This window comes from Manis pentadactyla, chromosome 5 (genome assembly GCF_030020395.1).
Source record: "Manis pentadactyla isolate mManPen7 chromosome 5, mManPen7.hap1, whole genome shotgun sequence".
Lineage (NCBI taxonomy): Eukaryota > Metazoa > Chordata > Mammalia > Pholidota > Manidae > Manis > Manis pentadactyla.
The window spans coordinates 40731777-40745609 of NC_080023.1; the positions used below are offsets into that span (position 1 = coordinate 40731777).

Sequence of the window (13833 nt, forward strand, 5' to 3'; positions counted from 1 at the left end):
TTTGATGATTCCTAATGTTAATTTTTATATAAAAGTAATTGTTAAGGAAATTTAAACTATTGAATAGGCAAATACAGTGGTACAGAGTGCATTAAGTTGGATACCTTTATAAAGAACATTATTTTGAGTCACAAATATTTATAAAATTTAATAACAAAAATAAAAGAGATTTATCACAATTCTAATCATTATAGAATTGTTTCATAACAGCCACAGAAATTTCCTTTAAGAACTATATTTAATAATTGGTTATTCAAATTTTTTAGTCAAGAAAATGTCATCTTTGGGAATTCTTCAATTTGTGATAATTGTGAATGTATAGGCCATAAACATTTAAAATAAACAATCTAACAACTGACAGCACTAAGAAGTTATACTTCTGCCCATTATATGTCAAAGTTTAAAAACCTGACCATTGATAATGAAACTGTGAAATAATTTTTTGTATATATTTCAGATTTTTTCTGACATCACAGAAGTTTGTTCCATGATTTTGATACTTGTTCTGGCTGTGGCCCAATATTGGTTTTAACGAGTGGCTATTTGGCGTTTTGCCAAAACAGGTATTGGTGTATTTCTAAACATAGAATGCCACTCACTATGCTTTGAGAATGGCCTACGTGTTTTGCTTTAGTGATTATCAGCAAAAGAAAATAAACCCATCACAGTAAGTCATTTTATCTTTAAAAATGAAAGATAGTATGACTATATACTCACACATATAAAGAAATAAAGTAAACTGGAATAGAGGGTCTACTTGGGAGAGGATGGGAAAGAAAATACCACGTCATTAAAGTGTGATACCATATTCTCACCTCGATAGTCCAGAGAAATCAGCTTCTTCTTCTTCACATCTTTCGTCTAGTTCTTTTAAAGCTAAGGTAACATCTTCTTCACAGACAGATGCAGGGTAGCTTCCAGGAGCTAGAGGCTCTGGCATTTCAGTTTCTTCTAAATCAAGAATTCTCTGACACACAAGAGAATCCTGCTGTTCTTGAATTACGTATGACCCATCTTCAAAGGTTGTAATAACCTGTTCCTCCCTTAATACTGAGCTTGTATCCTGTAAAACAACCATATATTTTTATGGACTTCATAAACATTAAAAAATAATTTTTATGGCAACACAGAATAAACGACTATTACCATCAATCTAAATCTGTTTTTATATATAGTCTTCAATTACTTAGTTTAATCTTTGGAGTTTTTGGACTCTGATTATGTAAAACAGCCTTTTAAAAAAGTCCTGAGCTTTAAAAATTATGAAATTAAAACATTATCACCTATATCTAAAATATAGAGAAACATCAAAGAGATCTTTTTTTTCCCTCTTAATTGGATTCAGAAATCTATTTACTTAGAAATCTATCCTTAAGGTAAAATATCTTTTCTCATACAAATTCTAATTCTACATAAATAGAATTTTGTATTTTTACTACACATTCTCTGTTATTTGAGTACCCTTTCTTTCATTACACCAGAACATTTTATCCAGTGAACTCTGGATATAAAGAGGGGAGATAATTCAAAATGGTTAACCCAGTGGTCTTGTGCGGCTGCCTGTGAATCAAGAACAGGTACTGACCAGTCAGGAAGCTGCTGAGCCAAAACAAGGGTGGCTTTTCTCTGGTAACAAATGAACTGAAGATTTGTGGTGTAAGAGCTGCTTTCAGGTAATAAGACCTGAAATAATGGCCTTATTTCAGGCTTGAGTACTAAGAATGCTTCATCACTGACTTAGATTTCAGAAAACACTGGGAAATTTTAGGTTGTTGAAAATCTTAGGCTTTTGAAGATTAAATGAATTACAAGCTCATTTATCAAAAAGAATGATGGCATTCTCCTAACCCGCAGCACATGGTATTGGAAATGTGTGTTATAAGGTACACTAGTGCTTTTAGCTTCCACCCACTGTCACATTATTGAAATAATGTGGCTGCATGCCTGATAACAGATTTTGGTTGACTAAATGAGCTACTACCTTTAAAAGGAAAGATGCTTCTAAGGGTTATATCATGACAGTATCAACACCAGTTTTAATGTGCATGGATATTAGTTTAACCAGCTTGAAAATAAGCATGACTCGTCTCACAGTTTTAGGAATAAAGATCACTTTCTTTTGGTACTTAGACCTAAGTACTGTTACTTAGTTGTACAGTAGTTTCTTACTTCTTTTACATGGGTAAAAATAGGGTTTTCCTTTCAAATTGTGTAGAAGAGCCTCTGACCTTAGACCAGCCTGGGCCTTAGTATATGCATTTGTAAATTTCATCTCTAACATAAAATAAAATGAAGGATTTGATAACATTCAGGGCTGGGTGCTCTGAGATAAATTAGTAACTAAGTAAAATTAGTTTTCAATCTAATTGTGGGGTTAGCATAGGCTAATGCGGAGATGACAATAATATATAGTAGAGTATGTTAGGTGTAAGGTAAATATGATAATTACTATACACAGAACTACTGGTACTCCAAGAAGGGAGAGGTCACATCTGTTGAGGTAAGGGAGGCTGGTCTCTTAGGAGGAAACAACATACGATGGGCTTTGACAAAGATGGGTAGCAATAGTGTTAAGGACTGAAGGTTTCTGTCTCCACAGAATTCTTCTGCGGAAACCCTAATTCCACTGTGATGGTGTTAGGAGGTGGGGCCTTTGGGAGGTGATGAGCTCACAAGGGTAGAGCCCTCATGAATGGAGTTAGTGCCCATATAAGAAGAGGCCAGAGAGTTGAGCTAGTTCTTTTTCTACTATGTGTGGACACAGCAAGAAGAGCTACCAGGCCCCACCAGACAATTAATCAGCTTGATTTTGGACTTCTTAGCTTCCATTAACTGTAAGAAATCTCAGTTTTGTTAGTTTACACCTGTATTAGATTGTCATTGGTTCTTGAATAAATAAGTTGAAAATAGATGTTTAATCCACAGTTACTAATATATAATATATGCTGAAATTTTCTAGTAACACCTAGATTTCATGAAGTCATTTGCGTTAATGGACTAGATTCCACTGCCATATGTAGATTATGAGAATCACATTTTCTTGAACTTTATCTTACTATACAACACATGTACACAGTTACATTCAAAGACTCATTTCCTGTAAGGAATAATTTCTGTCATCTATGAGTTGTTATCTAAACTATTATGACTACTAGAAGAGGTCCCTCTGTGAAGGTTTCTCTAAAAATACAAGTGAAGGCCTTAATTCCTTCTAGAGCTCAGAGTGTAATTTGTAGGATGAAGGGACAGGCTGAACTCCAAAGTTTGTCACGACATGAAATGCTGTAGCCTATTCTGTTTTATCTTCCTGATACTAACATAATTTGAGGGGAAAAACTTAAACAAGTGTAGGAATGGATTTTCCCCTTTAATTCATAAAGTATTTCACTTATCTTCCTCATCCTAAGAAACTGCTTTAAAAAATAGACTTGTGGTTTTATTTCATTATCTTGGTGCTTTCATACTTTTTTTAAAAAGGGGCAATTTTGGGTCATTTGACACTCAGGCACACCAGGGAAAAACAAATTAGGTCAACACATCCAACAAATACAAACTTGTATTATTCCCCTGTGGAGAGCCATTCTTCTGGTGATAATTTAAAAATTAACAGCACTGTGTCTAAATTAAATACTGTGGTTTAAAAATGGCTCTTTCATTCTCATCCACCAATGTCACAAAGTTTATAGTGACAAAATGAGAAACACTACTATAAAAGGGAAAAAAAGCAGTAAACTGAAGTGTTTTTCCTTAGGAAAAAAAATAGAATCTTCAGGAACATTATCCTGCCTTGGAAGGAGGCCCATTAAATACAGTAGTCTTCCCTTATCCATGGTCTCACTTTCCTGTTCCAGTAACTCACAGTGAGCTGTAGTCAGGAAGCAGATGGTCCTCCTGACATAGTGTCAAAAGGTCAACAGCAGCCTAATGCCCACATCACCTGACTTCACCTCATCAAACAGGCATTTTATCATATCACTTTAGCATAAGAAAGGTGAGTACAGTATAGTAAGATATTTTGAGAGACCACATTCACATATATTTTATTATAGGATACACTGTCACAAGTGTTCTATTTTATTATTATTGTGGTTAATCTCATACTGTGCCTCATTTATAAATTAAACTTTATCTTAGGTATATATGTATAGGAAAAAATGTAGTAGATATAGGGTTCAATACTATTTGTGGTTTCAGGTGTCCACTGGGGGCCTTGGAATGTGTCCCTGTGGATAAGCAGAGGACCACTGTGCTGTGGGATGAATGGCTGCGCACCTGAAATAACACAATCTCCAATATATTTGGAAACATATGAATTTCCAATTCATGTACAAAAAATATGAATTATTTCTAGGCAATAGTTTACTTACTGATTATCGCTATTTTAAAACCAAGAATAAATATTTCCCTATTTGTTAATTAAATGAAATTAAAACATATACCTATTAACCATACTGCTTTCATTAAGAAGGCATTTCTAGTATCAGTTGATGTTTTTCACTGTTTCAAATAAGAATTCTGTTGACCTTTTAACATGCTATGATCCAAACTAGACACAGTGGATTAGGTTGTTAACAAGCAGTTACGCTCACTTAAAAGCCTCTCAACAACAGAAAGGAACGCCATCCACTTAAGGTGCAGCTGTCAAGTTTCACGCTCATGCATGACTAGTTTGGGCCCCCCTTACTCAGCCACCTCTAACCTGTCGTGCACACCTCCACCACAGAGGCTTCCCTGGAACAAAACCAGACTGTGACCTTCCCCTGTGGACAGGAGCCTAGAGTGGAGGCTCCATGTGGCTGGTACTGGAACTTACTTTATTTTTCCAAACAAAGAAGCTGAGATTTTAAAAAATAAACATAATCAGATTATGTCCTTTTGCTTAAATTCCTCCAATAGTTTAGCTGCTGAGGCCTCTAATATTGACCTTGAGAGCACCCTGGCCCAGCCCTCAGCTCCCTCTCTCTTCACTCTTTCATGGTCACTGTGCTACAGCCCCACTGGCCAGCTTGTTCTTCAGACACACCAGGACCTTTTAAACTACTGTGTCCTCAGCCCAGAACACTCTTCAAGGTTGGCTCCTTCTTGTCATTTTCGTTTCACCTCAAATGCCACCCTGTCTACCTTTCTCCCTCATCAAGCTCTCATTACTATTAGATTTTTTTAGTAGGAATAACAACATGATCACTTTCAGATATATTGTATTTTTATTGGCTATATCTGTTCATTCTGTCTCCTGTTAGAGCTAAGCTCCATAGAACCTGCAGCCTTTGTTTCATGCATTGCCGTATGCCCAGAGCCTAGAATAGTGCCCCAGCCTGTGGTTGGGCTCCGTAAGGATTGGTTGAATGACCCAATGTTCATATGCTATGTACTGCCATCTAGGTACCTGGTACAATGCTTGTCACATAACAGGTATCTCTTGAAAGAATATGACTCATGACTTATCACCTCAAGATAAAGTCTAAGTCTTTAGTGTAATATCACGTTTTAGACCCTATCCACCTTTCCTGTTGCTCCCATCCATTTTATTCTCTTGAAATACTCAATTTCCCGCTATTGCCTGAATGTACCATGTTTCCTTATACTGCCATGTTTTCCATGTGGCGTCCCTCTGCCTGCGATGTCCCAACTGCCATGGAGCCTGTTCTTTACCACCATCACCCCCAAAGCACAGCTGATCAGTCTCTCCCCTGAGTTCTCACAAAGCCCTGAACATGTCTAGGATTGAGCTTCTCCTACTGAAATGTAATGTTTTTATAACCTCCTTCATCTCTCTTAAGAGACAATGCACTCCCAGAGCACAGGGGTCATCTTTCATTCATCTTTCCAGCACCTACTGAATGCCTGGCATCTAGTAAAACCTATTAATATTTGTTGAATTTAATTATCTAAAACTTCAGCCATAATTGTGAGCATTTACAAATTGCCCAAATGCTTTCATTTCAAATATGTCTTCTTACTGTTAAAGATGTAAAATACACTGTCAGCTTAATAATAGCACAAGAACTTAGCTTACTAAAATAATGGGACCTAATAACTATTAATTTCAACACTGAAAAACTACAGTATTTTCCTAATACTTACCAAGGCAAAAAAGTACATGACAGAGCTACAGCAACTACAGTTAAAAAAAGTATCTCAAATAATCTTAAGAAGAAAAAAAACACACTAAGAAAACCAATACTTACTTATTTTTGGTCAGTCATTAGCTTGGAATCTGGCTTACTTCTCATGGGCCTTTCCAAAAAATCCGGTACTAGTAGTTCCAAGGTCTTTTTTAAAAATTTCATTTAACCAATTGCTAACACAGCTGGCCTGAGGTTTTAATCCCAAATCATAGCACCAATCACATATACCCAAATACAAAGCAAAAAGAGAAGAAAAAACAAAAGCTGTCCTATAGCGAGCGCCACAGAAGATGCTCACCATCCCCAGAGAAGCGTCTGTACATTAACCTAATTACATTCTGCAACACAAAATGCTCATTAAAAATACTCGATTATTTTTAACCTGTAGGTCATTTCCTTAATCTATCAACTTTTTTTAATCAATCAAATTTTACTATCTTACTTAAAATAACCCAACAGGTTAGAAATACTGAAAACAAATCAAATAATTAGTGTACCAGATGAAAACTCTTTTGCAAGAAAAGCAAGGGATGTAACGGACTGCTAGGAAGAGCCCCGATTGGCCTTGCCCCAGCCCCCATTTCTCCCCACCTCAGGCAGCTGGCTGTTAGCATTGTCTAGAGACGGCTCCAAACCTGGGGTCTCATCTCTGATTTGAAGCACTTCGGCCGAGGCGCCACCAGCGGACTCTCGGGACTGAAGCAGTAAATCAGTTTGGTCTGGCATCGGTTCATCTGCGGCAGGATCACTGCTTAGCTACAAGGAGGAATAGCGAAATGAGGAATTCATTTGTGTCAGCGAGGGTTCCAAAGGCCACAAAGAGCATATCTATATCGTTAAGCTATTTTGGGGGGCTTAGTTAGGAAGAGCTTCCTGGACTTCCTAAAATTACCTCCGCTGTCCCCTACCAGATGGTACCGATACGGGTGCTGTTAATGCGAGTGGCCCAGACTTCAGCGGAACCCAAACATTCATACGGGGTAAAGTAGAAGAGCTCTAGGAACTACGTTAACTCTGAATTGAAACTGGCATTTTTATGGTAAGGTCAGTTGGTCTGAAGGCTTGTGAGGGCGGGGGCTCCCTTCCATCCCTGTGGCCCCAGTGCCAGGCACACCGCGGATGCTCAGGCAGCAGCCTTAACTGGGAAGTGGGCCCACAGGTCTGAAAGGGCTGTTCACTTACTTAAGCAAAAATCAACACCACGAAACTTCAGTAAGACAAAAAAATTAGGGCAATAAAATTGCTGTAATGGCAGTACATCAGTAGTGGGTTTATATTCTCTGGAAAGTAGCAGTATGTAATGAGAAAAAAGAAAATATTTTTACTCTTTTAAGCAGGGTTATACATTTTTCATGGTCAGTGTTTAACATAAGAAATATCAAGTTTATGATTCAGAATCGATAAAGGCCAAAGCTAATCTTTTTTGCCTTTGGGGAGGAAATAACTTCAAATTCTTTTTATCTCCTGTACCATTATGTCTCCTTACACAGTCAGTTCTGCCCCCTGGCTTTCACGGAGTCAGCCTTCCTTAAACCCTTACTAAGGCTCGGTGGCTTCCCTTCTCATGAAATTCCCTGGAGGCAGATACTCCCGGAATCCTGTTTTAAAGGGGAGGTTAGGTGACTTGACCACAGTGACACGGTGGGTCAGTGGCACAATGCCAGCCTCCGAGCCTACAGTCTGGCTCCAGGAAGGCCTGTGCCTCATTCAGTCAGCCACTGTGCCAGTAACTCGACCATTCCTCTAAATGAAAAGTGTCCCGTGGGGATGAAGCCTCAGGTGTAATGGGTCTGGAAGCAGACCACCTGGTTCACATCTGCTTACTAGCTGTGTGTCCTGGGACAAACTCTTCACCTGCAGAACTGCAGTGGGCACACCCACCCCATGTGGCTGGGGAGGATCACAGAGATCAACAGACATAACCCACCTCGAGCAGAGTCTGGTGCATGGTAAACAGTGAGTGTTAACCGTGGCTGCTGTTCCCATTTTACCCTTAAATGGGGGGTGGGCTCCTGTAAAGACATGCTGGGGCAACAATGACATGCCAAAACAGGAGAGGGGACAGGGAATCAACTGCAAATGGGCCACTTTACATTTTGTCTAAAGCCAGCTCAGCCCCTGACATTTAACACTGCTGCCATCACCCTACCAGCAGACTGAGTGCAGGGCAAACGGCTCCATATTAAAGACAGGCAGAGCTTAGTTCCCTATGAAAGGGGCACTTCTGTAAGAGCTGTGTGACTCCAGGCGATTCCTCAGCACAGGTACCACGGTGGCTGTGCCATACCCCGTCTCTTTCCTCACACTGCCATCGGCAAATTCCAGCCCATCCACCGCTGCATCTCCCTTCCTGCCCACATTCAGTTGAACACGGTAGTCCTGAGGCCCTCATTTTTCATTCTTTACGACCTTAAACTCTCTGCCGTCTGACCCTTGAGATACAAGTCAGAACCTCCACATAACTGACTTAATCTTGAAAGAGGCCAAGGTTGTGAAGTCTTTCCACATTAATTAGGGAAGAAAGTGTGTGGCAAATTAAACAGGTTGTTGTTCACACTGACACCAAAAAACATATATTATTCAAGATAAGGGCCTCTAAAAGTGCCCAGAGTAACTCACTGTATCAAGGTAAAACATGTCTTAGCTGCTAAGTTGTACACAGTGTCAACTTAAATGTTTAGTTCTGTCATGGCTAGAATATTCCATTGGCAGTGCAATTTTGTATTTTCATTTCAGTGTATGCATTTTACCCAAACTGAAATGAAAATCAGGAAGTCAAGAAACAGTATCGGTTGGAAGTTAACAGGAAACAAGGCCAAGTGTCACTGTGTGAAAAAAGGCAAGTGTGTACCATCTGCGTGCGGGAGAGTATCTGGCTGGCCGTGAGGGCCGCCTCTTCCTCGGAGGACTCATCTGTGTCCTCCTGGTTTGCCAGGTTCAGGCTAGGAGTGCTGCTGGAGCACTGGTACTCCTGCAGCGAGGGGGTGTCTCCTTTGTCAATACTGTCCAGTGAGCGCCTGCGGACTCCCCAGTTGAAATTGTCCATACTTTCGCCCTGGAAAAGCAAGACATGATTTCTAAGACCTCAAATATATGCTCATAAGCACAGTAAATGTAATACACCAGGAGAACATAAACCAAAATGAAGAATACTTATTGCATTGTCATAAGCAGAGTTTCAATCAGCCCTTCAATTTCTTTAAACTTTTAAAACATCATTAAATACTCATATTTAAGGAGATCAAAATATATGGTTCATAACCTATGTTAAATAATTTTCTTGACTTTCTGTCTTGTATTACTGGGGAACAGCTAAATCTATCTAGGCCATTTCTGTGCTAATACACAACACAAATGACACCACAAAGGAGACAAATACATCACAGGTGACAGTAAATACACAACCCACAACACTAGGCTGCAACATACCTGTAGTTCCTGGTTAGCAAAAAGGAAAACACACAGAATTAGAAAGAACGAAGACAAACACTTAAATATACACTACACTTTTGGGGAAAACTCTTTGTCATTCCTCAAACCCAAAGACTGATTCAAGCTCTGGATTAACCTCTGTTTTGTGCAGGAAGCCAACATGTGAATTCAGATTACTCTGTTATACAAAATATATTGTGAAAAAGTCAGAGACAGACACTTAAAACAACATTTCTGATACACTCTGGCAACACAAACTTTAAGAAAATCTTAAAATTTACATAAGATTTAATAGTTGATGAAGTGCAAAGCTGACTTAAAATACCCACATTCAGTTCACAACATACAAGGTCACAATTATTTTAACAGGAAACAAGTGAAAAAAGGCAAGTGTGTACCATCTGTAGGATTGTTCTGGCTGAATCCAATGGTTGACTGTATTTTGTATACTATATTTTATGTATTTTTTTACTATAAAAGTTTAAAATCAAGATCACAGCTATCAAAACATAACCTTTGCAAACTTCAAAAGGTCAAAAGGAAATAATGACAAATCTCAATTTCATTCCACTTAAGGATTTATATAAGTTATGTTTCTGTTATTTGAAGTTGATCCTCCTTTTGTGAGGATATAATTCCTACACTCTTTCTTAAGCCCTGCTATGACAAATTACAGTCAGTAGACTAGCAACATATGATCTGTTTGTGTTCCTTTACTTAAGGCAGATTGTCTGGAATAGAGGTTTTCAGATCTTTTTTTCTTTTCTCTCTTTTTTTAATAAAGCAGAGGAATACTTATTTTAAATGAAATTTAAGAAAGAAGTCAACTGTACAAAACTGATTTACAAAACAAGAGCTGCTCTGCTTGATAAAGGTGGCCAGGGGCTCTGCCCATTTGGCCTTTGGATTTTTCATTGTTTCTTAGGGTATATGCTAGAAGCCCTAGGGCTCTGCACTTTGAAAATTCACCTTCCTACAATGTATTTCCAGTATTATTATGTAGCATAACATATAATAATGGCAGCAGTTCTCAGTATATATTTGGTGAATTAAGTATATATGTGGGCTTTCAAGATTGGGGGACAGGTATTTTAGAAGTTTCATTAACAGGTAAGTTTGTTTTGTAGCAAAGTTGTTCCTGTTTCTATGTTTCAAGTGAGACTATGTTTAGGTTTTAGAGAATCTTCTATCATTTGATTTGGCCTAATTATGAGGCATAAATTAATACTACCCTCCCCAAATTACTGTGACTTGAATTAAAGATAGAACAACAATAAACATCCTTAATTCAATCTAAGGTTTTATTGAAAAGCCAAATTTATTACTACTGACATTTTAGAGTACTGGGATGTACTTGGAAGCATTTACAGTGTTCTTTAAAAAAAAAAGCAAACAAAAAAAATAACCTTACCATTACAAAAATGTCAAGAGCCTGCATTTAGAAATTTTAAATTCTGAAGTGAAAAAAGCAAATAACTACAAAAGAATTGAATAACTGTTCATGCCCTTGAGGAAGGGCAGCAGGCCTTTTCAACCCATCACACTTTTTTGCCTGGTTGTTCAAGTCTGTCCTATTTCCTACACGTTTTTCAAGTTGTGGATGTGAAATCAATTACAGAGGGTGGTGACCTGCTTTTCTGGGCAGGGGTGGGGGGCAAGGAAGGAAGAAAACAGAAAATATCAGTGTGTATAGCATGGAGTAAGGATTCATATTCTTGAAACTTTCATTTTAAAGGTGTGTGTCTGCATATACTTGGATGTGATATAATATGTATTACCTGTGGATCACAGTAAAAAAAAAGTCCAAAAGCCAGTGCCGGGGGTGCTATCACTTGTTTTGGGGCTCCTATGAACCTGTATGACTGTGTCCTCGGGAATATGTAAATGGCGATCAATTACATAGGAGCACCTCCAGCTCCTAAGCTAGCAAAGGCATTTGTTTGACTCTGCAGCATCACAAGTCACACCCTCCTAACTGCAAGGGACCTGGAAGCAGAGAGGACAACCTCCATAAACCAGTCTTCTATGAACAGTGAACGGTGTGAAGTGGCACAGGCCATTACACTGCATTCCTCCACCTCACTTATTAGAGCCAGAGGAAAGATCCCTTCAAGAGAGTTGATGAGTGCATACGAGTTATACGAGTGACTTTAAATTCCTTTGAGAAAGATGTATCAATGATATACTATTGGGACTTAAGGATAAGACATTTTGGGCTTCTCACAAACATGTATTTATAAAATTTTTGGAATGGCCTTTTTTTTGACCAATTTGACAAACTTTCCAGGTTTAGGAGATCGTGACTTAGAGGCCTAACATCTGCTACAGGAACAGGTACTCAACAGCTTGACACAACCAGGGCAATACTACTCTCCTTGCCACAATGAGTGTTTTAGAAACTGGCAAATGTCCCAGCTTGGTCCAATGAAATGTGACTGAAGTGTGCTGAAGCATTAAGGACAGCAGCCACTGCATGGGTAGGACGACATTTCTGGAAATGACCCTCATTCTTTGAACATACCGTGTGTGGAAGTACCCATCTGACCCCCGTCTGAGGTCAAGCTTACTTGCAGAGAAGGGCAGATCCTAGAGAATTGCAAAGCACTAACTAGAGGCCTCACTGAGCCATACCTAAGGAAGCTCTGACTCTGAACTAATCTCAGTTTGTGAGCTAATAAACTATTTTTTGATTTGGATTTTACATTTAGAAATTATCTAGATGACACAAATGTCAACTTAATGTAGACTGAATCAATGTAGAGGAGAGAAAGCCCTTTGGGTGATGAGTGAAATGAAGCATCTGAGAGGGCCAGCCACCTAAGGAAGAACTGACGAAGATGTCACAGGAAGAGCCTCAGCACTTGCCATAGGAGAGGGTTCTAGAGAGCAGTAGCCTCGTCAGGCTGGTGTTAAGTGTTAGTACTTGTATCTTAAAATTGTGTTGGATGAATTTTAATACAGTTTTTTACCATTCTGCTGTGCATTAATTTGCATAGCTCATACAAAAGATTTATGTCTAAGTACACCCTAAATTTAAAAAATTCTTTTGAAGAAACCCATATTTTACTTTGTATTTTTAAAGATGAAAATGAAAAATTAATGTTCCTTTTATTTCATACTTATTGTGCTACCGACTAATGGTACTGACTGAATTTAGTGCCCAATTTTGACTTTTGCCTTTGTGACTTTACACCACCCTTAATAAGGAAAGATCCTATAGCCAAATCATTAATTCTTATATAGTTGCAACTCTTCTATAAATATTATAATAGAGAACCCACATCCTTACCTCTGCATCTTCCAATTCAACATCTAAGAAGTCAAAATCCTTAAAAACGCCAAACTGTTGCTCACTGCTATTATCTTCCACAGCTACTTCTTCCTCTTGAATTATGTCCTCCGTTGCAGAAATCAGGCTGGTCTGTTGGTCACCGACTTCCAAGTCCTCATTAGAAGAAAACACAACCTGAACCCCAGCCAAAAAAAGAAAGGCCATCCATCAGCTTTGTCACTATATATGAGACATCAGCGCCCCAAGGGTCCCTCACTGCAGGCCTCATCTGTCTATGAATACAGAGCTTCACTTGGCTTTTGCGTGAAAGTCTAATCGATTGAATATTTAATTGGCAAAGGTACCAACTGTCACAAAGATAGTATTTTTGTTCTTAGTTAACACCATAAGTAAGGTAAGTTAAAAAAGGCAAGCAAGGAAACAGAATAACTTCCATCTCTCCATGGAATAACATGATTTTTTAAACCTTGACACTATGCCTCCTTGACTACTCACTGATGGATTCTTCGGAAGGCCAGATTCTGGACCACACAGAGAAAGCACATTCATCAGCTTTTCTCTTGTTCTTCGCTATGGAGGCAAAAATTTAAATGCTAGGATTACTGATAAAGTTAGACAAATTCTCAAGTTTTCATACATGCAACAAAATTGATCCTTCTGAGTATTCGGTTTTGATGTTCTTTTATGTACCTGTGATAACTGTGGCCTTTTCCAACTAACAGGAACCAAGGCATTAGAATTAGAACCAGAAGAAGTGGAAGAAGTACTTCTAGTAACAGCAATAACTTTTGGTTTCCCATTCCTTCCAGCTGTGCTATGCTGATCACCATATTTATTTCCAATAATTGGTGTCTACAAAGAAACAAAATGCCAGTGTTTGACTCAAATATTTCAACATAAAAAGGTTAATAGTATATCCATGACATTTCTTTTTTTACAAACAACCAAAAAAACAGCATAAGGAGAAAGGTTACCTAAGAC

At 38.4% G+C, this 13833-nt stretch overlaps 2 protein-coding genes across 10 annotated transcripts in view; one reads left to right on the forward strand and one right to left on the reverse strand.

Annotated features, from left to right (window-relative positions):
• The window catches only part of ZAR1 (zygote arrest 1), a 48580-nt gene extending 39566 nt beyond the window's left edge, over positions 1–9014 (forward strand). For both annotated transcript variants that reach the window (XM_057502205.1, XM_057502207.1), the window contains one exon: positions 8865–9014. In XM_057502205.1, the coding sequence (XP_057358188.1) occupies positions 8865–9014 (150 nt within the window). The remainder of the gene's footprint in view (positions 1–8864) is intronic.
• FRYL (FRY like transcription coactivator) overlaps positions 1–13833 on the reverse strand; it is a 295403-nt gene that overhangs the window by 31862 nt on the left and 249708 nt on the right. For all 8 annotated transcript variants that reach the window (XM_057502200.1, XM_057502204.1, XM_036892566.2 and 5 more), the window contains 6 exons: positions 13543–13704; positions 13348–13422; positions 12850–13026; positions 8980–9183; positions 6720–6884; positions 816–1063 (listed from right to left, as the gene is read on the reverse strand). In XM_057502200.1, the coding sequence (XP_057358183.1) occupies positions 816–1063; positions 6720–6884; positions 8980–9183; positions 12850–13026; positions 13348–13422; positions 13543–13704 (1031 nt within the window). The remainder of the gene's footprint in view (positions 1–815; positions 1064–6719; positions 6885–8979; positions 9184–12849; positions 13027–13347; positions 13423–13542; positions 13705–13833) is intronic.